Source organism: Triturus cristatus, chromosome 4_1, assembly GCF_964204655.1.
Source record: "Triturus cristatus chromosome 4_1, aTriCri1.1, whole genome shotgun sequence".
Classification (NCBI taxonomy): Eukaryota; Metazoa; Chordata; class Amphibia; order Caudata; family Salamandridae; genus Triturus; species Triturus cristatus.
In genome coordinates, this window is record NC_140585.1 from 932,400,918 (window position 1) to 932,428,564 (window position 27,647).

The 27,647-nt window shown below is 44.3% G+C and overlaps 1 protein-coding gene across 2 annotated transcripts in view; it reads right to left on the reverse strand.

Moving 5' to 3' along the window:
- GOLGB1 (golgin B1) overlaps positions 1–27,647 on the reverse strand; it is a 315,045-nt gene that overhangs the window by 146,195 nt on the left and 141,203 nt on the right. For both annotated transcript variants that reach the window (XM_085653794.1, XM_085653791.1), the window contains one exon: positions 12,834–18,898. In XM_085653794.1, coding sequence (XP_085509920.1) covers positions 12,834–18,898 — 6,065 coding nt within the window. The remainder of the gene's footprint in view (positions 1–12,833; positions 18,899–27,647) is intronic.

A 27,647-nucleotide genomic window follows, 5' to 3' on the forward strand; every position in this document is an offset into this window, starting at 1 on the left:
CCTAGATACTGATGTATGTGGGACGGCTGGAGATGTGATTTGGTGAGGTTTATCGTGAATCCCAAGTTGTGGAGCAGGTGAATTGTTTGGTGAGTGTGGTGAACACACGGACTGTATGACTTGGCTTTTATTAGCCGGTCGTCTAGGTATGAAAACACATGAATTTGTTGTCTGCGCAAGTGGGCGGCTACTACCGCCAGACACTTTGTGAAGACACTGGGTGCTGTGGTCACTCCGAATGGTAGGACCTTGAATTGATAGTGGTGACCGTCCACTACAAACCTTAGATATTTCCTGTGAGCATGGTGTATAGGAATATGGAAGTAGGCGTCCTTGAGATTTAGAGTGGCAAGGAAGTCGCCTTGTTGGAGCAGTGGGAGGACATGTTGAAGAGGGATCATAAGAAAATGATCTGATTGTATGTAGATATTGAGAGGTCTGAGGTCCAGTATTGGTCTGAGAATATGGTAAACCCCTGTGCCTTGATGCTGGAGGGGAACTGGTTCTATTGCATGCTTTTGAAGAAGTGATAGAACTTCTTGTTAAAGGAGCATTACATGTTCCTTGGACATTGGACGTTGTTTGGGTGGTATAGTTGGGGGAGTCGCGGTAAGTTCCAGGCAGTAATCATATTGGATAATTTGTCTTACCTTCTTGTCTATAGTGATGGAGTTCCAGAAAGGTAGAAATTGTGATAGTCTTCCTCCGACCAGAGTGAAATGGTCTGGAGGGAGCGGAGGGAAGTCATTGCTTTGTAGTAGGGGAGGTTCGTTGTTGTTACCTAGGCCTCTCCTTTTGTTATTATTTCCTCTGTACCCCCCTAAAATATCCCTTGTTGGGGGATGTTTGTGTATGAATTTTGTAGGAGGAGGAAATAGTGTCTGTGCTAATGTTTTTGATCCACCCCTATAGAAGGAGCGACGGAAGGAACCTCGTGTGGTCTGAAATTGTAATGCACCCATAGATTTTGCAGTGTCTGTGTCTTTATTCATTTTTTTCCAGAGCTGTGTCCACAGCTGGGCCAAACAGGTGTTCTTGATCAAACGGCTGATTTAAAATAGTTGTTAGCACTTCCTATTTAAAACCGAAAATGAGTAACCATGCATGTCGGCGGAGTAAGACACTGGTGTTAATAGATCAAGATGCAGTATCTGCTGCATCAAGGGCACATTTGATGGATGCATTTGTAATTAACTTGCTCTCCTGGACGAGATCATTGGCTTTGACCTTGTATTGGTCAGGTAAGTGTTGGATAAGATCTTCAAGATCAACGTAGTGAGCCCCGTCATATCTGGCAAGTAGTGCTTGCACATTAGCTATCCTCCAGTGATTGGCTGCTTTGGAGACAACTCGTTTACCTGATGCATCTAGCAGTTTAGACTCTTTATCTGGGGGTGGTGCATTACCAGAGGTTTGAGAATTGTCATGTTTTCTGGCATTGGGCACTACCAAAGAATCTAAGGGGAGTTGCCCTTTGATGTATACTGGATCTATAGGGGCAGGCTTATATTTTTTATCAATCCGAGGATTGAGAATCTTGGTCCTGACAGGGTCTTTCAATATGTCCAGTGCATGTTTCATGACACCTTTGAGCATTGGCAATGTGTGTATTGCTTTTTGTGACTGAGCAAAAGTGTCCCTTAGGAAGACTTCCTCCATGGGGTCGGAATGCAGTTGGACGCCATGGTATTGCGCAGCCCTATTAATGAGCTGACTAAATCCTATACTGTCATCTGGGGGGGGGGGGGGGATGGCTTAGATGGGTATGGGACTGGATCAGGCAGGTCTGGAGGATCTGTGGGATCATCGTAATCGTCCCATGTATCCTGTGGTGGGGTAGTGTCATCATCATCCGGGTCATCTAAGGGATTCTTACCGTGTCCACCCCATCCCCTAAATCATCCTCATCCTGTGGTGGTAAGGGTGAGCATGGAGAAAGTCTAGGAGAGTGTATAAGAGAGTTTATAGGAGACAAAGGTTTAGTAGGAAGAATAGGAGAAGAGGGTCTCAGGGGTGAATCTGCAAAATCTCTCTTCTTCACAGGTACCTCAGGTGTGTGTGAGGTATCAGATTTCGTCTTCTTTGTTGGACGACTGACAATATGGCCTGTTTTAGGGTCCACATGTAATGTTTTTTGTTTCGGATCGGCAGGATCTGGCCGAAACAGTTTTTCCTGTTGGTCTCCTTTCGGTGCCGATTTTTTCGGTTCCGAGTGTGGCTTTAATTTGGTCTCTGTAGCATTAGAAGGAGTCTTGGCTTCGGAGTCGGTGCCGAGTCGGAACTTTTCTTCGGATCCTAAGATTTTCTGTGTTTTCCGGTTCCGAGGCCTTATGGTCTTTCGGTGCCGAAGGGTTTGATGCCGAGGGCTTTTTGGACGTAATGGAGATGAAAGTGCATTCACACCTCGTCAGGGGTAGTAAGCACTATACAAATGCAATTACAATACAATACAATATGTATCCCCGATTTCGGTACCAAAGGTGTTTTCTGGGTACTGATGTACGGCTTGCTTGGTCCAGAGCTGCCGGAAGGCTTTTCTTTCGTTTTCGGAGCAGGGCCCGGAGGTGGGGCTTCTGAAATTTTCTTTCAGGCTCGACTAAGGCCTTCAGGCGAAGTTTTGACCGGAGCCTTCTGTTTTTCGTGTGGGGCAGGGACGTTTGTACTCCCTCGTTGACCTGGAGTGATGTGATCATCAGAGTCGGAGCCATTGGCTTCGGAGACAATGTCGAGCTCCTCAGAATCCACCGCCTCTGGAACGTCGGGCCTTCATCGAAGATGTCTTCTGGCACCGGTGCAGCCTGTTGCGCCATAACATGTCGTCGAGCCTGGCGATCACGGATGGTTTTCTTGGATCAAAAAGAGGTGCAGGCTTAGCAATCCTTTTCTTCGTGTTCTGGTGATAGACAAATATTGCAGACCTTGTGGTGGTCACTGTGTGGAAATTTAGCTCCACACTGGGGGCATTTTTTTTAAATGGAGTCCTTTCCATTAGCCGTAGGCCCGAATGGCGCCAATAGGCCCAGTGGCCCGCGTCGACGACCGGAATCGAGGATTTGGGAGTTAGCGCATCAAAGGCACGTGATCGAGACAATACCGTCGAGTGGTGATGGTTGCGCTTCGAAAAAAGGTTTGGTAACACGGTACCGAACCGGAGCACAGCAAGTCACATCTAATAATAATAAATAAATAATAAAAGGGATCTTATCGTGCGCAAACATAGCCCAATGGGCTTCAAGGCGCCTAATTCTAAATCCAACTCATGACAAAAGCCCCTGCAGCTCAACCTGTGTAGGCTCTAGAAAAGCACCACGTTTTTAGGGCCTTTTTAAACAGCGCTAAAGAGGGTAAGGTCTTTAACTCTGTCGGCAAGATGTTCCAAAGTTGTGGGGCAACGACTGAAAAAGCCCTGGCTCCCCATCTAGTGAGCTTAAAGCGAGGGACAACAAGTTGGACTAGTCCCGAAGAGCGCAGACACCTTGTAGGGTGGTAACGGGTAAGCAGGAAGCTGATAGCGCCTTTAGATCCATCCTCGAGTGCTCTATAGGTCAGACAGAGAATTTTAAAATAGATTCTGTGCTGAATAGGCAGCCAATGGAGGTCTCTCCTCGCAGCAGTAGCAGAAGAGGACCTGGAAAGATCCAGGACAAAACGTGCAGCAGCGTTCTGCACGATTTGCAGTCGATGTATAAGGCCCTTGTTGGATTCCATGTAGAGAGAATTGCAATAGTCCAACCTGGAACCAACAAGGGCGACTGCAATCTGCTTGCGTGCTTGAAGAGACAAATAGCTGCGAATTCTGTTGAGCGTCCTGATCACGCCCCAGCAGGTCGAAACAGTCCGATTCACCTGTAAGGACATCGAGAGTGAGGTATCAAACACTACACCCAGATTTCTGGCAGATTGAGAGGGAGTGGGGCAGGTGCCAAGAGAAGAGGGCCACCACTCACTCGACCAGATATCTTGGTCCTTCCCAAAGATCAGGACCTCAGTCTTGTCGCCATTTAGCTTCAGGGAGTTGGTAACCATCCAATCTGCAACATGTTGCATACAGGACCTGAAGCTAAAGGCAGATGTTAAAACAGAGGACTGAGTTAGTGAAACCATGATCTGGGTGTCATCGGCGTATGATACCACCTCCATCCCCTGCGATCTTACTAGCCTAGCAAGGGGGGCCACGTAGATGTTGAACAGGGTCGGACTTAATGCCGACCCCTGTGGCACCCCACATTGCAGAGACTTTGCTGGGGAGAGGTGGTTGCCGAGCATCACTCTCTGTTCCCTATCAAGGAGAAAGGAGTTGAGGAGACTCAGGGCCGAGCCAGTGACACCTGCCTCCCTAAGCCGAGATGTTAGAATGGCAGGAGACAGAGTGTCGAATGCGGCTGTGAGGTCCAGTAGCACTAGAACAGTAGTTTGTCCAACATCAACCTTGCGTCGGATGTTGTCGACTACAGAGGTGAGGGCAGATTCTGTGCTGTGATGTTTTCGAAATCCATGCTGGGTAATGTCAAGATACTCCGAAGCTTCAAGAAAAGGGGATAAATGGCGATTCAGGTGTGCTTCTAGAATTTTAGCGGGTGCAGGGAGCAGAGAGATGGGTCTAAAATTTTTCAAGAGGCCAGGATCGAGTGAGGGCTTCTTAAGAAGCGGCTTCACAATGGCCTTCTTCCATATTGATGGAAAAATACCTTGAACAATTGCCTTGTTCATCACCTCAAGTAGGGGAGGAAGGAGGCTGTTCCTACACTCTTTTAGCTTTTTGAGAGGCAATGGATCTAGTGGAGAGGAGGATTTCGTCTTGTCTAGAAGAAGATTCAAACCCTCCAGAGACATAGAAGGAAAAACAGAAAGGAGGCTGGAAGGGACTATATCCAGTGTCTCAAAAGAGCTTATGCCTGGAGGGAGATTTTCTGCCAAGGAGAGACGTTGTACTTCCAAGGAAGTATGAATATCAAAGATTTTCGTGTGAAAAAAGTCTGCAATGTCGTCACAGAGACGTTGAGAGCTAACTACGGGTCTGGAAGTTGGAGGGAGCACAGCGAATCAGCAATTTTAAAAAGCTCCCTAGAGGAGGTAAGTGAACTGGTAAGGTTGGAGAAGTATTCCTGCTTCTCCATTATCACTTTCTGCTTATACTCCCGTAGAGCAGACTTGTGGGCCTCCCTATCCATGGGATCCCAGGATTTCCTCCATCTCCTCTCACTGCTTCTACAGCCCTGTCTTAATACTCTGAGATGGTCCGAAAACCATGGCGCTGATGGTTTCCGCCGGGCTACATATCGCAAGGATGCAGGTGCAAGTTTTTCTACTGCATTAGTGATGGAATCGTGCAGATCTTGTGCTGCCTCATCCGCGTCTTTTAAGGAGAGAGCCTCTGGTGTGGGAACAAGAGGGGCAAAAGCCTCATTCGTAAGGTTTCTAAAATTTCTTCTAGAAACGAAAGGGGTAATCCCTTTCTTAGTCGAATGCGAAGTAGAAAAGGCTAACTGCAGAGGAACCGCAAGATGATCTGTCCACACCAACGGTAAAGGTGTGCCGCTGGAGAGTCTTAGATCATTAGAGAAAACCCCATCTGAACCCGATGGCGGAAAAAAACAATTTGAAGATGGAGTCGATGCCCATGCGCACTGTAGTCCAAGGGAGGAGTCACCTATCTTGTGACTACAAAGACTTCTTCCAAGACAACAACAAACTGCAAACATCCGCGGCCAACACCAGATGGCGATCTATGCACAAGTATGTATTCTGCAGCTCATATGCCTCGAACACAAGGTTTTGTGAGCACCAAAAAACAGACATAGAATCCCACTGATAGATCATGCAGGAAGTACAGTAAGAGTGTAACAGGCTGCACATAGAGCTATCAGAACACAACGTATTACAGTACAGGACCCCCCCTACCACCGAGGCAGCGCAGAAAAAGACAGCAAACATTCCGAAAACGGCATGGCCCCTCAGCCACACAATAGCTGAATATTGGGACAGGTGTGAACAAACTATATGTGAAGGAAGCAATTCACCCATGAATAACAATGCACACAATGCAAAGTGTAGCGGTGATGTGCTGGACACATCTCAGTATGCAGAACACACACCTCTCCATGTGCACAAATACTACTGGTGCTTGTAGTGTTGTGGACAGTGGACCCAACCATGTTACGTCAAACACTAGGGACGATCTCAGTCATGTAGCTGTATTGTCCCCCCCTGTAAGCATAAGCGTAACCGGAGTGGGCTGGTCCGACATACGCCACTTCAGCATAGGAGGGTGAATAAATAGGCCAGGGCTCTGGGCGTGGTTCACTTGTGAACTGTGAAGACCAACGACTGTGCCAGAGCGGCGGGCCTCACCCTGCCACGAGGCTGCAGCCATGACCGTGGGTCTCCTGGACACAGGCTCTCTGCGAACCCACAGGCACAGCACCGCAGACTTATGTCTGTACAGACTACTGCCTTTGATCTACACGGCAGACAGCAGCGCTCACAATTCAGATGGAGTAGCGACTGCAGATTGAAGAGTAATTTGGAAGGCGCGATCCTAAAAAAACTCGCCAGCTAGCCCAGCCCAGTGCAATACCCTTGAGTGGGGTAATCTGTCAAGTAACAAACTGTGAGAGACCATATCAAACTCGGCGCTCCGGTCAAGTATGACTAGGGCCGCCGTTTGACCTTCATCAACAATTTTGCAGATTGAGGAAAATGAAGCTGTAATTCAAATACTTCTGCCACCCTGCACATAACAAGAATGAAGGAGGCACTTCACTCTGTTGTAAGGCCTGGAGGAGAAACAAGGCCAGTGTCTGGGTAAGTATCAAGACCACTGGCAACTTGTAGTTCTTTGTACCAAATGTTCTGCTGATATTGTGGGACAAACTCCAAGTTATCATTGTTATCAGAGTCAGAATCATAAATATGGTGTAGGGCCTACGCCCTGCCACATAGCAAGGGAACTGTGACTGAATCAGAAGGGTTACTGAGAAGCTGCACTCTGTTGGGATCAAAACAAAACTATGATGGCATTAAAACACAGCCTTGGCTAATGTAGAGACTGGTTCGGCTCAGAGTTGTGAAGCGCAATAGACTGCAGATCTTCCTCCAGCACCAACCGCGTCCGCACCAGCGTCGTTTCAAAAGTAAATGGCGCTGGGGGTGGCATCAGAACCAAAGTCGGGTGAGAGACTTGAAGCATGACTGAAGGCTACTGCGGATTCTTGGGGCATGAAGACATGCCAGAGAAAACGGTAAAGTGCAGAAGATACACAGCATGGCATCCATAAGGACCTTAACTTACTGAAGCACTGTGGATGGACCCAGAATATCGGGGTGCATTGGGACCAAGTTCAGAATCTGCTCATCAGGAAATCGGGAACAAAACCAAGTGGCATGCTGACATACCTTCGGAGTTCAAGAATGGCAGGAAGGGGGTGGTTTTCGCTTAGATTTCTTGTGCTTCTTCTTGGACTTACCTAAAGTCTTCAATCGTGACAAAGACCTGCTGTGGGAATGACTTTGGGACTGGGAGCATGACCTTCCTTTGGATTTTGACAGGTCACGGCATGGAGTCCTACGATTTTTGCCGACGTATAGTTTCGTCTTGCGGTCGCATATAGCCTTTGGTAATCGCCGGCCGTGGAGTCAAATTTTGACCCCAAGCACCATAGGCATACTTTCAAAGGGTGTGTCACAGACACCTATCTGTGACAGTCCCTACATGCTTTAAACCTTTATCCTGGGAGGTGACATATTTTCCCTGCACACTGGAAACATTTGAACATTTGTGACAAAATAGCTGAAAAAGGATGTAGGAGTAGCACCAGATCAGTGTTTGAAGGCACAGAAATAAAGGCACTGAGGTCAGCGTGCATAGTTGGCACTGATATGCAGCTCCAAACCAGAACAACATTGGCCAGAGCCTCACTATACTACCTCTCAGCACACAGGAGCATTGATTTAAAAGTTCCAGGTCTAGTTTAATGTTTGTGGAATATTCACAAGTGGAGGAATCTGCAGTCTGAAGTAGCCATCAAATAGTTTTTTATATAAGTGATAAGGGTCTCCGTCACAGATGGAAAATAGGAGGCATCATGGCCAACCCAGCCATACATGAGGCCATTCATAACATTTGTATTTGTAAAGCACACATTCACCCGTAGAACACTCCTGTGCACAATGACTGTTTGGTCGGCCCTCTCGGGCCACCCAAAACAGTGATGCGCACTTCCCTGTTCTCCATGCAGGCAGCATTACAGCCTCCTGCATGGGGAACATGCCCACCCCTCCAGCCCCTGGCTGAGCGGTGTATCACGGTGTTCAGACCAATCACAACGCTGCATTGCAGCGTTGTGATCGGCTGCGGGGAGCTCTGGTGCTTCCTGCTTCCTCACAAGAAGCCAGGAAGAGGACGGGATGGGACACAGGAGAGGCGGCGGCGGTTTGCCAGCCGGCCAGGAAGTAAGTGATTTTTTCTTATTTTACCCGATTACCCCGCCCCTTCGCCCGCTCCATTGCTGCTTCTAGGCAGCAGCCGTGACTGCTGGCAACAGTCCAGTCTGACATTCTGAACCGTGCTCTGAGAGAATGCTACAAGTTTAAAATGTTGGCCTACAAGTGTGCGCCCAGAAGGAGGTAGGAACTAGGGGCCAACTGTGTTCCATTAAAGAGCTGTAGGGCACAAAAGGTAGTGGCTTCAATGCATTTGTGGACCAAGGATAAAGAATGCAAAAGAGGATGCCAAAAAAAAAAAGAAGCATCTCCCTTCTGAATTAGCAGTCAAAGAAAGCTTTATTCGACTGATTATTTTAACAGTCATAAAAGCACATAAAAAACAATAAAACATATCACAGTATAAACAATTCTAAAAACAATACTCTTGTAGAAACATTAGAATGTCTGATGTTATTAAAGCAACAGCCATAGAATCATAAAGACATCAAAAAGGCTCTTTATGTTTTTAGTCTTCATTTGTTAAATACGACTTCCTTTGGAGGAGACCTTCTTAAGAAACATAGCTATGCCCCAAGCAGTTTGTTCGTTCTCCACCATCTGAAGTCTAATTAAAGCAGGGTGGCATTGCCGCAATCCCTGTGATTTTAAAAGCGGTAAAATCCATGCTTTCCTCAACATAACATTTTCAAAATCAAACCAAATGGATTGTGGACTGGGTAGAAAGATTGTCACATGGACAGAGAGGCAGCTCCCGTGACCAGTCATTAGTTTGTGGAAGGGTCACGAGTCTGTGGAAAATATTCAATCTAAACCAGGTCAATAACCATCTGTCAAAGCTACCCAGTACAAATGTGAGGTAAGGTTCCATATGTGTAGCAGTTATAATTCGCAGATTTTGCCTTATAGTGGGTTTTAGGATTCCTCCTGACATTCTTACTATGCCCAATGATTCAAGACATTCCCTTTTTAAGGCCTGGAAATCGCCTGTAAGGCAGTAGGGTCGGTAAAGTATTCTGGATGCCTAATATCCTTCATAAAATCACAGATATATTTAATCCAGGGGATCTTCAGTACCCCGACCAGCTTAAGGCAGTCCTGTATAATTTCCCTATTTAGCTTTGGCTGATCCTTTGACCAGATCCTATGCCATAAGAGGACCGGTTCTACTTTAATTAGGTCTGAGATGTAGGAAAGACCTAATTCTTCATGGCTGAAAAAAGAGGGAGTACTAGGTGGCACCGATAGTAAATATCTTAAAAAAAGAGTTTTCAACAATCTGTATGGTAAGGATATTAGCGAAGCCCCATACTCCCGCCCCATACATTGCGTTGGCGGTGCACTTTGCCTTATAGATTTGAATAAGCTCGGCTGGGGGCTTCCTACCTAACTTTCTTGAGAATGACACCACTGCAGCTGTAGTCTTGATGAATGACAGTTTTTTTGCGAGAATAGCTTGAACCTACGAGTCCCTTTGGTTAAATAAAATACCTAGGTAGGAAAAGCTTTTTGTCTGAGCTCATTTTTGACCGTCCACAAACATAGTTTTCATTCTTTGTACCCCATGGACACAACTCATAGTAAAAGTCTTGGAGATATTAATGCTTAACCCCATAAAACATTAAAATTATCTAGAACCTTCTGTAGACCTATATGGGTTCTAGACATTAAAACTGCATCATCCGCATAAAGGAGCACAGGAATGGGATGTCTATTCGCGGTAGGGAAATCTTGGTTATTCATGAGGAGAGTTTGGCACATACCATTAGTGTACAGATTAAAGAGGAAGGGGCCAGGACACAGCCTTGCCGCACCCCCTTCTTAACAGGGAAAGCGGGACTGAGCTCGCCTGCCAACCCAAAGCGCACCCTCGACGATGCATCTTTGTACAGGCGCCTCAAAAAGAAAATAACATGAGGATCAACCCCGACTGCTCCAAGGACCTCCCAAAGTCTATGTCTTACTGAGTCAAAGGCCGTAGTGAGGTCAACGAACGCCAAATAAAAGCGGCCTTTCTTGACTCGCATATATTTACCAACCATTAAGGACAGGTTTAGACTCTGCTCGATGGTCCCCAGGCCTTCTCTAAAACCGTATTGGATGTCTGAAAGGACTGAGTTTTCTTCTGCCCAGGCTTGCAGACATTCCAGAATAACCCGTCCTACAACCTTAACCATCGAATCTAATAAAGAGATCGGCCTGTAGCACCCGGGGTCATCTCGGTCTCCTTTTTAAACAAGCATTGGCATAGCCAATAGGTCTCGCCTTTGGGACCTTATAAGTGTTTAGCCATGCAACAGTTGCATAACTAAATACTTATAAGGTCCCAAAAGCGAGACCTATTGGCTATGCAAAGCGGCCTTGCGTCCGCGAAAGTGATCGCGATCACGATCAACCATCAAAGTGGCCGTGCGGACACGAAACCGAAAGTAATGGCGGTAAAGCGCGGCGCGCGCGCCCGCGCTCATGCACTGTGGCTCTAGGCTGGCCTGGTAGCACTTTTTGGAGCTCTCTCAATAAGTCTCGCCAGACCAGCGCATGCGCTGGGTCAGGCGAGACCTAAAAATTGGAACTATGATGGATTCCCATAGTTCCAATTTTTTTAAAAAGGGGACCGAGATGACCCCGGGTGCTACAGGCCGATCTCTTTAATAGATTCGATGGTTAAGGTTGTAGGACGGGATTTAGGTAATGGGGCAGTGCAGCTGACGTTAATCACCTGAGTTATGATGGGAACCCAGAGTAAGGTATTCGACTTCAAGAGATCCACAGGGACTCCGTCGGGGCCAGGCACCTTACCGCTCTGACTCGCTGACAGAGCTCTTTCCACTTCCTCCAGGATGAACTGTAAATCTGCGTAGTCAGTTAGCTCCTCTGGCGTGTCAATAACTTGGAAGTGGGGATCCATGTGCCCATTATATTCTTTGGAGAAGTGGTTAATCCATTGATCTTTTGATATGGCAATTTCTATTGTGGGGCCGCTCGTGGATTCTAAAAAAGGAGTTTTTACCACTCTACAGAAGGCAGCACTATCTTTCAATTGTGCTGTACTGTGAAGGGATTCCCATGCTTCCCTTTTCTAGGAGCGTTTTTTTTCATTGAGAGCCCATCTATACTCTTGTCTCGCCTGTCTGACCTTGATGAGGTTTCTAGGTTGCTTATGCAGTTCTAATTTTTAAATTAGTGAGTGCACGTGTACATTTTGTGTTAAACCATCCCTGTTTTTTTACCTTATTACTCATTTGCACAAATAAAAAAAAAACTACGCCCGCCTCAATTTGCTGAAAAGACAAAAAAATACTATCTTTTGGGGCTAATTCACTCAGGCAGATTTCAATGGCTGTTCTGCATTTTGTTACCAATTGTTTTATGGCGTCTTCAGGGTCGAACTTTGCCCACTGCAGGGTGTATCCATTTGTTCTATTGAGTGTTACTTCCACCCCATTACTGCAACATTATCTGTTCTGGCGAGCCTATGTGATCACAAGTTAATCTCTAGGTTTACGGGAAGTGGTCACTCATGGGGCTATCTCCCACCTTAAAAGAATGCAGCCTTTGTGCGTGGTTAAGTGAGACCAAAATAAAATCTATAATGGAGGATAGACCTCTTCCATTAAATATGGAGAGGCATAGGAAAGGGTATAGCCACTAGGTCATTCACGAAGGCAAGCTCCAAGCTCACAATCAGCTCATTAAACAGCTCCCCCAACACTGTATGACAGAAGTGTGTACTAGATGTGTTCTCCTCAATATTACCGCAGATCCTACTATCATCATGGGGACATAGCACACAATTAAAATCGACACCACAGATTATCATGGTTTCTTTTCCGCTAGCATTAATAAATGAGGTAAGTTCACTACCCAGTGAATTAGCAGTCAATGATGGCTTACTCTAGATCATGAGCGAACCTATACAACAAGGTTCATTTACTCAGCATAAAGCATGTGGTGGAAAACGTCCACCATAAATGCTAGCAAAGATGCTTAAAATATTTAAATAACCTCTCAATAGTAATACATATATATTCTACCCAAACATTCATAAAGAGAATTTGCAGTCATTATAAAAGTTGTTTCTACGGATAAGATCAAATTACAAAAATCTGTTTATGTTACTCCTGCAAGGCAAAATGCACATGGTAGTCCTTTGTCCCCATAGAAAGCTTCAGAACTAATTCTCTAAAATCTTGTATAAATAGGATTTCCATGTACAAATGTAGAAATATTTTTATAGATGTCACTAGCAACCCAAAAGAGTGAGAACAACAACACGTACATCAAAGAACTAAGTCATTTTCTCCTGAGCGAGGACAATACTGCATTTGGGATCTAGCAAGAGACAAGCCGAAGTTAACTGCGCATAGCTCTAGTTTACAAATTATGTTTACCTGGATACTTTAATCTGCAGCTCCTCCACAAGAATGGACATCTGCTTCGCTTGATCTTTTAGCACCAGGCAGGCCTTCTCCTTGGCCTGGATCTCGTCCTCTTTTTTCTGGATGGCACTAGCAATCTTCTTCTCCCATTTCTTAGATTCATCAATAACACGATCACGGTCATCTTGGAGCGAGGACATGCTCCTGGTGAAGGCTGCTAGCTTTGCAAGGTTTTCATTGAGAGAACTTTGGAGTTCCTTAGTGTCCTGGTTCTTCTTGTCCAAGGAATTCTGAAGATCTAGTAAGGTCACTTCCATGTGATTCTTCTCTCGCTGGAGAGCATCCAGTTTCTCTTGCATGTTCTTGGCCTCTTTCGCAAATTTGTCTCTTTCTTGTTCTATTCGGCGTTCAAGCTCTTCATCCTTTTTCTTCATTTCATGTGTAGCAGTATCTTTTGATACCTGCAGTTCTTCCTTCAGTTTCAGACTTTCAGCTAACACTCTTGCCGTCTCGCTCTGGGTATCGTCCAAAAGAATCTTAAATGAAGTCAACTCAGCCTGAGCTTTTTTGCGCTCTTCCATCACTTTAGCTAAACTCTCTTTGGCTGCAGCCTGCTCCTTCAATGACTCACTCTGCACAAATTCCAAGGCTTTCACAGTTCTCTCTAAACCAGATATCTTCTCTTGATATCGGATACAATCTTTCTGGAGATGTTTCACCTCAAGCTGCTTTTCCCTAAGGAGTTCTTGTAGCTCTTTAGCATGAGTCTTTCGGCCCCGTTCACCAGTCTGAACAGCTTTCAGTTTCTCTACAAATTCATTCTGCATTTGTGACTCTACTTCCCTTTTCTCCCGTTCCAACTGCCGCTTTTCTTCCTCCAGTTCACTTATCCTAACTCGGAAGCCTTGTAGCTCTAACTCTAAGCTGTCACTTTTGGACTGGAAATCTGTTGCATCTTGTTGGTAATTACCAATACTCCCATTCAGTTCTGCTAACTGATTCATTAGCCGCTCCTCCAAATCATCTTTCTCTGTTTCAAGCGTATCCTTCAGCTTTGTAACCTTGTCAAGCTCCTCCCTTGCTTCCCTGTTCTTTGCTCCCATCTCAGAAATTGTTTCATGAAGGAGTTTCACCTCATTGCTCTTGGCTTCTACCTGACTCCTTAAGCCATTTGTTTCTCCAGTCAATACTTCAAATTCAGCCTTTACTAGTGACAGCTCTTCGTTCAAGGCACTTTTAATTTTTTCTAGCTCTGAAACTTGATATTGGAGCTGGGAGATCTGCTGAATGTAGGTGTTAATTTCATCATTTGAGCTGCCTTCATTAGGCTTCAGTTGCTCTTGGGCCAAGACTGGCAGAGAAGAATCTGAACAGCTTTCTCCATTTACTCTCTCTTCAATCGGTTCCTGAGATGTTACTGTTATTGGAACAGCTGTAACTGTTTGAACAATCACATCCTGCTGGACAAGGTCTTGTAGCACCCTACCTCCTGCCTCCTGGCTTTCTTTTAATTCAGTTTCCTTAGACTGCAGTTGAACTCTTAAATAATTCATTTCTTCAGCCAGAGAAACATTTTCAGCATTTGCTGCTTTAAGCTGGCTAGCAAGAACCTCCCTTTCTGACTGTAATCGCCCCAGCTCTTCCTTTAGATCTCCATTTTCTCCAGCAGATGCATCATAAAACTCCTTTTCACTACGAGATGGAAGAAGCTCAGCACGGAGCTTCTCATTTTCCTCCTCTAGCTCTAGGATTTTCTGCTGCTTTGATTTTGCAAACTTTCTCATCTTCTCCCTCATACTCTCCATTTCACGTTCTGCCTCCTCCACCTGCTTGTCCACTTCTTTTTTCTGGACCTCTGTAGCTTTCATTCTACTGAACAGCTCTTGCTTTTCCAGCCGAACAGTTTCCAAAACTCGTTGTATTCTTTCAGTCTCATTACTGACATTCTCATATGACTGTAAGAGTGTTTCATACTCTTTCTGTAATTCCCTGTGTTTTTCATCCCAATCAGAACTTTCTGCAATCAGAGAATTCCGGAGCATAACCATTTCCTTCTCCATGCTCTCTTTCTCTTGGGTGATCACCTCTAAAGCAAGCTTTAGACTTTCGCAGGAGGAAGCAAGATTTTGATTTTCCAGGAGAGTTTCATCAACTTGAGTAATCAGTTTGTCCCTTTCTTCCTGAAGTCTAGCTGATACCTGTAAGAGATTTCCTTTCTCTGAGATCAAATTAGTGAGATCATTCTCCATGACCGTCAGTTTATTGGTGAGATCACTAATTGTGTTTGTGGCACTAGCCAGCTTCTCTTTCAATGACTTGCTTTCCTTCAGAGCTTCTTTTCTCGAGATAAGTGCAGCCTGAAGTTTTCTATGTATCTGTTGTTTGGATTTGTTCTCTTCTGCCTCCTCTTCCTGTTTCTGTTGGACTTCAAGAACTTCTGTTTGAAACCTTTTGCTTTGCTCCTCATGGTCCTTGGTCTCCTTTTCCAGTTGTGTCTTTAAAGCTTTGATCAAGTCTACTTTCTCTTGTACTGTGTTCTGCAAACTTTGAAGATCCTCATTTTTTTCTCTGAGCTGCTGGTTAAGAAGCTCTTTTTCTTCATTTCGGAGGCTCAGAAGACTTTCAATTTTCTCTATTTGCGGTTGCAAATGTTTCAGTTCATCATACTGGACCATCTCTACTTGACTCTTCTCCAATTCTAATTTCAAGCATGCAACTGTGTTCAAGGCTTCATTATGGGAAAGCTTTGAAGACTCTATATCGGACTTTAATTGTACTATTTGATCTTGCAACAGCTGGACCTCTCCTGAATTCTGGGAAAGCTCATTTTGCATACGACCTATCTGTGTCTCAAGTTCTGCTTTTTGCGCCTTCAACTCCTCAATCTGTAACTTATACTGGTCCACTGACAGGCCTTCACCCTGAAAAGCATCTGTCCGTTTAAGAGTATCTTCCACCTCTGAACTAGTGAATTCCACCCATTCCTGTCCCCATAGCGAGTCTTGAAGTTGTATTTGGGCTGGTACACTCTGCTCACATGAAACTGGTAAGACCGCTACTGTGTCCTCCTGCGACTGCTTCCTTCTGTACTCTTCCACCTCCATTTGCAGCTCTCGGAGTTGCTCATGGATTGATGCATTATGATGGTTTTGCTCATCAAACCTTTCCTGCAGGAGGTTATAGTCTTCCTTCTGTTGTTTCAGCTGCTCTCTGTGATGTCGATCTTTCTCTTGGGCTTTTTTTATTGTGTCTTTGCGTGAGGCCAGAGTCTCTTGGACTTTCTTCTGGAGTTGCTCTTTTTCCTGTTCCAAATTTGAAATTTTATCTTCCAGGTGCAACAATGGAGAGGAATCAGATGCTATGGTAGTGTTAGTACGATCAGGAACAGGGGCAGCATCACTGGTAGAAGGATGTACTTGGATGCCAATCATTTTCTGATTAACAGATTGATTTTCCAGCACTTCTACTTTTAAAATCTCAATAAGGCGGACCTTATCCTGCAAGTCTAGAGTCACTTTTTCAATCAAAGCCTGTAGCTTCTCTTCATTAGCCACTCTATCTGCTAAGTCTTTCTTTATGTTTTGTAGCTCTAATTCTTTTTCAGAAAGTTGCTGTTTCAGAGTTGCATTAATCATCTGACGTTCTGGGAATTCTTGTTCCTCTACATTCAGTTTACAAATGTTGTCTTTTTCTCCTGTACTGCCTGTAATTACATTGTCTCTTCTAGTTTGTCCAGCCAGAAGCACAATCTCATTTTCTAAACTGTCTATCTTTCTCATTAACTCTTTGCGGTTAATAAGAGCTGCCTGAAGCTTTCTTTTCATGCGTTCATTGTCTTTCTTCTGTTCTCCCAACTGAACATTTAAGTCATATTTCAGCTTTAATGATTGAGCATGTTCATTCTCAGTAGTTTCCAAGGGGTGCAATGCTTCGTCCTTCAAATCCTCCACCACAATCGTTTCATCCTTCTGGAGATTTTCTTTTCTCAGCTTTTCCAACTGACTCACTAGCTCTGTGTTCTCTTGCCGTATGCTGTCCAGAATTCCGTTTTGCTGAAGATTGTGATTTTTGAGGGTTTGCAACTGAATACTAAGCTCCTCTTTCTCCTTTTCCAGACGTTCCTTCATCTCATCTCCTTCCACAATATACTTATCTCGGAGGGTGTTCAACTGATTTAATAGCTTGTTGTTCTCTTCCAGCATTTCATCCATGTCCATACCCCGTTGAAGGGGATTGTCTTTGGAGGTTTCCAGTTGGTGCTGTACCTTCTCTTCTAGCTGCTTTTCAAAAACTTCACCTTGGTGTACAATCTCTGCATTTCTCAATGTTTCTAGTTGTGTCATAAGGTCTCTATTCTCAACCTGCAGTGTGGCTAATTGCTCTATTTGTTGGAGATTTTTGTTGTTCATGTCTTCCATGTGAAATTTGAACTCCTCCCTTACTCTTTGCAACATTTGGTCACTTTCACTTTGTTGTAGAAACTGTTCATTTTGCAGAGTTGCCAGTTGAGCCTGGACCTCCTCTCGCTCAGTTAACAGCTTGGTCTTCATTTCCCTTTCATGAAGAAGCTCATTCTTATTAGTCTGCAGTTGAATCTGCAATGCTTCTACTTCCTTTTCGAGAGACTGCACCCTCAATGTCTGCTGCTGAGGCTCTTCTTCCTGGCTCCTGGTTTGTAGCTGAAGTTGGAGCTCATCGCGCTCTACTTGGAGCTGCAGGTTTTCCTGGTTCAGGTGTGCTAACTGAAATTCTATTTCCTCTTTCTCTCTTTGAAGCATGGCTACAGCTTTCTCTAGTTCCAAATACTCGTTTGATTTGTGAGACAGGCCTCCTGCCTCATCTTCTGTCTTAAATACCTGATGTGGTGTCTCCTCTCTGCTATCCAATGATTCAAGTTGCTTTCTTAGTGCCTTCAGATCGTTCATGAGAGAAAACTTTTCTTCATTTAGCACAACCATTTTCTCAGACATGCTGCGGCTGATCTCCACTGTCTGCTGCTCCTTCTCCGACAAAGCTTCTCGAAGACTGTCAATAGCGTTGGCATTTTGGGACAGAAGCTGTTCAGTCTCTGCTGCTTTTACATCTTTCAATGAGAGTTGTAGAGAAAGCTCTTCAAGTTCGTTCAGGCGTTCCTTCAGATGCTCCTGACAAATGGTTACCTCTTCCTCCTTGGCTTTCAGCTGACTTGTCAGCTCCTTTACTAGGGTGTTTTGATCACATAACTGAAGTTGAACCTGGTCGAGGAGCTTTTGCAGAGCTTCAATTTTCATGTCTTTGGACTTGGATTCATTTTCCAGGCTATTTATCTGCTCACCTAGTAGACTGTGCTGCATTGTGCTGCTTTCATAGTCAGAAAGTCTTTCCTTTTCAGCATCTGCCAGGTTCCACTCAAGGCGCTGGAGCTCCTCTCTAAGCCCCACTAATTTTGAAGGATCGTTCTCTTCAATGTCCAACCCAACATGAACCATGGTATCCTTGTCCTCCGTTTTCCCCTTGTATTCCATGACCAACTGGTTTAATTGATTAATTTTGGCATCTCTTTCTTCAAGTTCTCTCTTGTAGGCATCTGCTGCATTTTGGAGATGTAATATTTCCAACTGCAGTTTTTGCCAATCTTGGTCCGGTAATTTAGTGAAAGATTGCCCCATAGCCATGGTTTCAGGAACGATCTCCAGGCTTTCGCCAGATTCACATGAAGTGTACATATTAGAGTCCAGGTGCTGCACACTTCTACTGGTTTGCACTTCCTGGTGTGAAATATGTCCTAGTGACTCAATGTTTACAACAGAGATTATGCTTTCCTCGGTTTGTACGTGTGAGGCATGCTCAATCTCTTTTTCTGCCAGAGATTCCCCTTCTGATACCTGACCTTCCGGGGTATCGATCATAGATTCATTCTCTGCAATTTTTGGAAGCTCAACCTTCATTCTTGACATCTCTTCTTGAGCATCTTTCAGGTCCATCATGAGGATGGAGAGTTCTCTGCTTCTCAGTTCCTCAGTCTTGGTCAGTACAATGTCACACACTTCTGCAGATTGCAAATCCTGACATGTTGCAACAATATCGTTTCTGAGGTTCTGTCAAAATAATGGGGAACATGGGGTCAAAGATGGTAGAATTTGAAAGTTAAACACCGCAACAAAAGCCAACATATCTGTGGGGAGGGGAGGGGAGGGGGGAATGGGGGTGGGTTGGGAATCAGCAATGTACACTAAATGACCAAAATAAATTACAATACTTTACTAATGACCAAAGAAGGCAATAAAGTGGAGTTCCAATCTGAAGTTCTAAAACTTTAATTGAAAATCCAGATTTGACTGTTGACAATTCATAGAATAACATGTGCCAGTTAAGTCACTTCATGAGCAAGGTAGTAGTTTACAGTGTTCAGTAGTTTGTGAAATAAACAATGTGCCGTGCTTTGGTTCAGAGAAGTAAAGGTGCATAATATAGACCTGTAAATTATTAACATAAACGTTTCCCTTCTTATTTTCCTATACAGAAGGATGTACAGGGTAAGTGGGAGAATGTGTGGGACTGTGTTTGTGTGTATGTTGTCAGTTTAAGTCTGAATTACAGTCTCCAGTGACCATATTACAAAGAGGGCACACTGTCCCTGTTTGTGCCGCGGTGCCCCTTCAAATGGGTGCCTCAGGCATAAACAAGGGACATGCACCTTATTATAGGTAATGCACTGTCCTCAAAGTGCATGTGAAATCAATATTGCCCTGGGGAAAGTGTATTAGTGAAAGAAGGAGTGGCTGCATGTAGGCAGTACCCACCTTCACCTCAAAGGGATGACTATGACCACCCTGCAGATGGGAGCAGTGAGCGATCAGCGTGCCTCCTACCACCCTCTTTGCCTCTGCGTCCTTGTCCATAACACAGCGTGGTTGCAGAGGCAAAGTGTGCTTCCCTCAATTGCAAGGGGCTACACCCCATGCAAATGAGAAAATACCCTCTTAAGATAGTGCTGGTGCTATATGTATCACAGAAAGGGCTGTACAAGCATGTGCTCCCCCTTCCGTATTACTACAGTGCCTCAGCTGCACACAAAAGAGGTGCATGTACACATTGCGCCTCTGAGTCACTGTATGTAATATGGCTCCAGTATGTGACTGGGATGAAAGCAGAGCAGTTACAGACCACACTCTGAACAATGAGGTTTCCCATATATACATTCCATGTTTTTGAAATCTGTGGCATAGGGAGATAAAATGATTTGCTCAGAAACCCAATCTTTGGTCAATTGCTAAAGCTGGTAATAGAAACCAGGTTTCCAGGTTCCAAGGTCACAACTTTGCCACATCAGAAAGCTTAAATAAGTGAAGTAATGAAGAGGTGCTTGATGTTAGGTAGCAATTAGCTAGATCATTGGTGTCTGTGATTATTTTATCAGTAACTTTGTGCTACATGCTTTTCAAAGGATATTGGAGACTCCAAACAGGACAATGGACTAGATTACTTATTTAGTGCACAGCCTGGCAGAACTAATTTTCTGGACTGGTCTTTGACTATGTTCCTGTGAATGGTAAGCAGAAGCACAATACCCAAAGATACATTTTAGGAGGGCATAGAAAGCTCTGTGGTCAGCTTATGACCGAACGACCAAAGGGAAAATGGTTCGCGTCTGGGTCCCAGGAGATAAATGTTTTATTGGTTTTTTTTTTTTAAAGGGTGTTTTCGCAAAAGGAATTAGCTTGGCCTCAGGACAGGGGGTGGTAAACTGAATACTTTTAACAACTAATGATAACGGCTGTAACTTAGAAGGATGTGTGGATGGCATACTGGTTCTTAAATTGAACCCTGGCACCTCAAGTGGGAGACAGAGAGCCTTGTTTGCAGAAGAAAAATGATTGTCTTATTGTTGGTATCCAAATAAAACCCAACTAACCTCCACATCCAATAGAAACTCTCTTGCTGTATTGTAGGAGGCATAATCAAAAAGTCCACAATATAAGGTTTGGTGATTATGTGTTATCTACAGAATGAGGGATGGGTCAACAGTGTGAAAAGCATCTATGTGTTCAAGCAGTTTTAGAAGGTTCAAGAAAAAGAACTGGTTAGGCTAGACGTGGGAGAGAACAAACCTTTAAAATGGCAAACTCTTTGAAAATTTGAACCTAGATACTAGTAAAGTGTGAGTAAAGATCTACACTACCAGAGGAGAAGGCAATTGAAGGATGCAGCGATGCAATGTCTAGTATGCAATACACATCACACATTGTAACAAGAGGTTCAAAAGTCCAACCTTGGGAAGCCACAAAAAAGGACCTACATTTAAGAGGACTACCATGTTGCTGGTTAAGTAACATGATTTGTTTCCCACCGATGACTAGCAATAAGAATATCCTTTTTTCAGGGTATGATACCACATCATTTAAACAACAGGAATTAGGGGGGGTCAAAGGGAAAAATTTTATAGACCAGCAAGATGAAGTTTCCCCATATACCAAGTAAACACAGACGTCATCTCGGGTCTAAGAAGGTAGTGAACACAAAAGACCAAGGCAGGTGAATTGAATCCTATTGCGAAGAGTAGTGTCGAATCTCCACTACTCTACCTTATGCACTTTTTTAATCCTGACAGTGAAACCTACACAGTAAAGCCTTTTTCTGGTATTCACTAGCCAGTTTTAACTTCACCACTAGTTTTCTCACGACTGATTCTCTAGCACTGCTCTCTTTTACATCACTCACAGTATAAGGAACACTACTCCTTGTACATACAGCCTCATCCTCGCTGAACAAAATCCCTGGACTCCTCCCTCTTAGTGAGGGGGTTGTAGCCCCCTTTGGAACTAGGTTTTTCCACTGGAGGAACAAACCTGATGTCACCTCTTGGTGAGTGAGGGCTCCAGTCCTCTTTCGGGATTATCACTGTGGGGATTCAATTCACCTGCCTTGGTCTTTTGTGTTCACTACCTTCTTAGACCCGAGATGACCTCTGTGTTTACTATGATACCACATCTGCATAGGCAGCCTTGAAGAGAGATGGTTTCAACTACTTAACCATAAAGAGCCACAGCATATGTTTTAAGAGTGAATTCATTAATCCACCAGAAAGGAAAATCGCATTTAGCTCTTAATGGGAATATGAATAAACTTTCCACATGGTGAACAACTGCTATCTGCTTCTACACTAGGTTTGCTAACCCATATTTCAAACTATTTGAAATTAGGGCACATATGGCTGAATTAACGGTACAACAAAAACTCTGACTTAAGTGTGGATTCAGATGAACAACTGAGCAGCTACCTATGCAAAGCGCTTAGTGGCCTACACTCGGATCCGGCCCCTAGCTCCTCGATACAAGACCATCTAATAAAGTGAGGTGCTAATAGACAACTGATATCCGAATTATACTTGCTCATTATAGGCGAGATCTTCTCTAAGCCCACCCAACGTCTACTGCTTAGAACCTGGACAATCAACTGTCAAATGGACTTTGCAGATGACGTCTGAACAGAAACATTACAGCCTCATGGCAGATACTGGAGGGAAGTGCATTTGAAATTCTTTTCTTTCAAAATGTTAGATGACTGACACTGGTCTCCCCACAAACTGTACAGAGCACACCTGACACCACCCTCCATTTGGTCATGCGCTAAAAGTATATGCTTTCTGGTTTGACATACGGCCCTCTTTGAACATGGCTGGGATGCTGTGTATCTGCCCTCAGTATCTTGCGATACTGCATAACTTTGACAATCTGGAGGATTTAAACACCCAGAAGAAGAGGTGACTTGTATCATCTCTCACAACAGCAAAACTCTGCATTTTGAGGAAATGGAAGTCTCCCACTGCCCGACTGTAGAGGAATGGACAGAAGCAATGGGTAGATTGGCTTCCTTTGGATAGATGTTCTACAAACTGAACAATCAAATGCTGGCGTACGAGGCTGTCTGGACCACCTATCTTGATTCACTGTTGATAGTAAGTGATGCCTGAAAAGCACGGTAAGGTATGCCGCGCATGGGATGGCATTTCCTGAGTCCAAAGATATGCGCACATGTCACCATGGGGGACTCTTTGTTGAACAGAGCATACCTGTGACCACCCTATCATGTGAAGCAGGGGCTGAGGAGGGTGGAGAAGGGTCAGCACAGCTGTAGTAAGGATCGAGACTCTTCTTCATGGTGTGCAGACGAGTGCATGTTGATTTGTATTTGTATTGGTTGTCAACCTATCTGGTGGATTGTGTTCTGTTTTACGTCTCTCCATTCACTGGGACACTCTAGACATCAGACACAGTTCTGCTGGTTACCTTCTTTCCTGGATCAGGTGTCTCCTTGGGAGTGGGTCCTCCATACTATGATGTATAGAGGCTTCATCACAATCCTGTATTCTAAGTCCTTTCTAAGGTGTGTCATTCTGGTCAGTGGGCATATAGGATGGGTTTTGGGCAAGGGCAGGCTATTAGCAAGCTTGCATGAAGAGAAGTCAAAAAGCTCAATTAAAATAATTCTGTGCTTTTAAATTATTTTAAAGTTATTTTTGGATACACATTATGTAGGACTGTGGAAAGGGGAGGCAGATAAAAAACGGAAATAGCTCTAGATTTGGACACTGTAGTGGTCACTGTAGTCAGACAGCAAATTTAAGTGGAGCAGCACAAGCCTGGTAGGTTACAAGTAGAGAAACCCAGGGTAAAAAATTAGACTGTCCCTCTCTTGGACTGACTCTCCCCATTTTGGCGATCACAAGCTCAGACTCCTGAGGAAGCTCTACTTTCGATAACACTCCTGTTTGAAATGAACCAATCTGTTATACTAATCTCGTCTCTATGATACCTTGTGAGGACAGCCTCGCTAAATATGATTTGTTTGTACTTGATCTTGTCCTAATGCACCAAACGGAACAACCTATTTTTACTTAGTATGTTTTTATCAAATTGTACTATATCAGTATGACCCTACTAAACTGTCTTGAATTTGTTGCTCTGTGCTGTGAAGCGCTCCGATACCCTATTCAAAGTCTAAAAATAAAATAAAATAAATGTATACTTTAAAGATGTCTGACTTGACTACAAATAGTAACACACTCGCCCTTTACTGCCAGAGATTTCAGTGATGTCATCTCCTCCGTTGGTTTCACCGATGACCAATATGCAATAATCTACATGATGTTAACCCTCAGTCTAAAACTTCTGATTGTTTCACTGCCATTAGATGACAATCTGCTCAATAATGCTAAATTGCTTCTAACGTAAATTGTTTAAATTCCTGCTCTGAGTAGAAACTAATCTTTCGACGATCTTTTCCTCTGACACACAGTTATCTTCCTCTTGACAGGAATATCAGTGTTCTGCTCGCCTCCAGTATGCAACTACAGTGTTTAGAACTTCGTGAGCCACTGCAACAAGATTCTACCTAATTAACGTTAAAAAAAGCGGTCAGAAATATGAAGCACAATCTGGAGAATGTTCTGAAGTAATTTTGAGAGGACTGTAGCAAAATAAATTAGTTTATCAATTTCAATGGTGGGCAGGACAGGGATGATCAAGCTATTGGCTGTACTGAAATTCCTGAATGTTTTCGCCAATGTACTGGTTATGCCTTTAAAGGATTTTTGCCAGACGCAGTAGCATGGTTCGAACACTTACTTGTGCAACTTAAAGAGTTGTTCAAGTATGACAAAACCAGCCCTATATAGGTCTAAAATGGCCCAGATCGCTTCACTTCAGATATTTCATATCTGCAGCCACAACATGCAGATTAGGGGCTGCAATAGTGTAAACATAACCTGCATGTGAATGTGATGTGCCAACTTGTAATTATTTCCAGACAAATACAGGGAAGGGAATAGAACATCACTAGCTTGTACAGAGAAAGTATAAATATGACTGCAAGGAAGCCCCTACATGTAGGTCGCATGTGCCATTTATTATCTTAGTTATTCTTACCTCCCCCCTCCCCAGCAGCCTTACAACTGCTGTTATTTGAGTTGTGCAGATCCACTCCAATGACAATCCAACAAGCACAGCTCCATGTAGCTATTAATATTAGATGGTTTGAAACAGTGCAGCATCAGTGTAAACTGCAATATTATTGTACTTTTTAAGAGAGGGGCGGGAGGACACTTTTTTTGGCAGTTTTATATAGCACAAATTTGATCCAAAGGTTTTGCAGCGCTTTACATGAGCACTAGTTGCATTACACCAGTTCACATACATTTAATTGTTTTAGGCATGGGGAGATTAAGTGGCTTTTCACAGAATCACAGGATGCTGAGCGGATGTCGGGACTAGAACCTGTGGTTCTGCCACGAAATAAGCTTGCAACCTGTTTCAAGTTTGGTCCCCCCAAGAACAGTAGGACTCCAATTAATGGTATGAAAAGTCACAACACTGTTTCTTCTACAGAACAAACCACTAACACCAAATGAAATGCAGTTCGAGTCTATATGGGAAAATCATATATCTTTGGGACAAAATAGTAAAAGACCCAGGATATATACACAAAAAGGGACAATGAACAAGTTACTTACCTTAGGTAATGCTTTTTCTGGTGGATACAATATCTGTCTGTGGATTCCTCACCTTCTGAATACCCCCTGCGCCAGCATTCCGTTGAAATTCTTTCCTAGCTCTCCCATGTCGACGAGGACGTCATAATAGCACGGCTCCGCTCACGACTCCGTATGACGTCACCCGAGCCATAAGAGGACCTCGTCGGCGTGCTGACGTCAGTTCCACCCATTTTTTCCGTTCCACCGAGGCAAACGGATGGACTAACGCATTTCCACATGTATACATAGCATACTAAAAATATATATATACAAATACATAACCAATATAGGCATGGAGAAACAGCTACAGACCAGGCATTGCTCACTATTAAAACATATGCATGAATAAGAAATATCAAAAACATTCATGTCAAACAGTTAAAGCATTTTTTGGTAGAAACAGGTGGACAACGGGGAGGCGAGTGGGACCGTGAGGAATCCTCAGGCAGATATTGGATCCACCAGAAAAAGCGTTACTGAAGGTAAGTAACTTGTTCTTCTGATGGATACTTCTGCCTGTGGATTCCTCACCTTCTTAATAGAATCCCAAAGCCGTACCTCTCCCGGAGCAGGGTGTTCACCTGACTAAACCAAAAAATCTTGAAAAACAGAACGAGCAAAATGACCATCCCTCCTAACCTCCGAATCGAAGCAGTAATGCTTTGCAAAGTTGTGGAGGGAGGCCCAAGTTGCTGCTTTACATACATCAATAACAGGAACACCTCTAGCCAAAGCAGAAGAAGTAGACTTAGCTCTGGTGCAATGAGCTCCGATACCTTCAGGAGGGTCCTTCTTGGCCTAGGCGTAGCAGATCTTAATACACAGGATGATCCACCTTGAAAGAGTCCGCTTGTGTACAGCTCTGCCTTTCATTCGTCCAATGTAGCCCACAAAGAGCTGGTCGTCCAGTCTCAGATCTCTTGTTCTGTCCAAATAAAAGCTGATAGCTCTCTTAGGGTCCAAACAATGAAGTCTCTCCTCCTCCTTGGAAGGGTGAGGGGGAGCATAAAATGTAGGTAAAGAAATGGACTGTCCCATATGGAAAGGAGTAATCACCTTGGGAAGGAAAGTAGCCCTGGTCCTTAGAACCAACTTATCTGCATGAATGGTCGGGAATGGAGGTTTCGAACTAAGAGCCTGAAGCTCACTTACCGTCCTAGCCGAGGTAATGGCAATAAAGAAAAACATTTTAAAAGAAAGAAGCCTCAAAGGACAAGTATGAAGAGGCTCAAATGGAGAACCCATTAAAAAGGTAAGAACAAGATTCAAAACCTACTGAGGCATAATGAAAGGAGTGGGAGGAAACTTATTTGTAAGGCCCTTAATGAACCTCATGACAGTGGGGGACTTAAATAAAGAAGGCTGGTCTGGCAAACATAGAAATGCCAACAAAGCCGACAAATAGCCCTTAACAGAGGCCAAGAACAGCGAAAACTGAAGAACATCCGACAAGTAGGCCTTTAAAGGATCAATGGATCTTTCTCCACACCATTTAACGTATCTAGACTATCTGGAAGAGTAAACAGACTTGGTGGATTGTCGCCTGGACGATAAAATAACCTCCACCAGATCCGGTGGGAGAGAGAAGGAACTCAGGTTGCCTCGTTCAATCTCCAGGCATGAAGGTGCAGGATCTCAAGATGGGGGTGTAGAACCTGCCCCTGCGACTGCGAGAGGAGGTCTGCCCTGAGAGGGAGACGGAGCAGAGGGTGTGATGAGAGGTGAAGAAGATCTTTGTACCACACCCTTCTTGGCCAATCCGGGGCCATCAATATGCCTTGGGCCCGGTCTTGGAAAATATTCCTCAGAACCCGAGGGATCAAGGGTATGTGGAGGAAACGCGTAAAGGAGTTGTGAGCTCCAATCCAATTGAAAAGCGTCCCCTAGCGCTCCCTGCATCGGAAAGTGGAGACTGCAGAACAACGGGCAGTGCGCGTTCTCGTGGGTGGCAAACAGGTCCAACCGAGGAGACTCTCACATTTGGAAGATGTGATGGACCACCTCCGGATGAAGCCGCCACTCGTGATCGGCCGAGTAATGTTGACTGAGACTGTCCGATTCAACATTCAGGACACCGGCTAGATGATTTGCAAACACACAATCCTGATGGTTCTGAGCCCAGGACCAGAGTCGCAGAGCCTCTCGACAGAGACGATACGACCCTACACCTCCCTGTTTGCTGATGTACCACATCGCCTGAACTGACTGACCGTGAAGGGAAGGAAGGAAAGCCTTTAGTGCCAAACATATCGCCCGCAATTCCAAAAGGTTGATGTGAAGCAACCTTTCCTCTGGAGACCAAAGACCTTTGACCT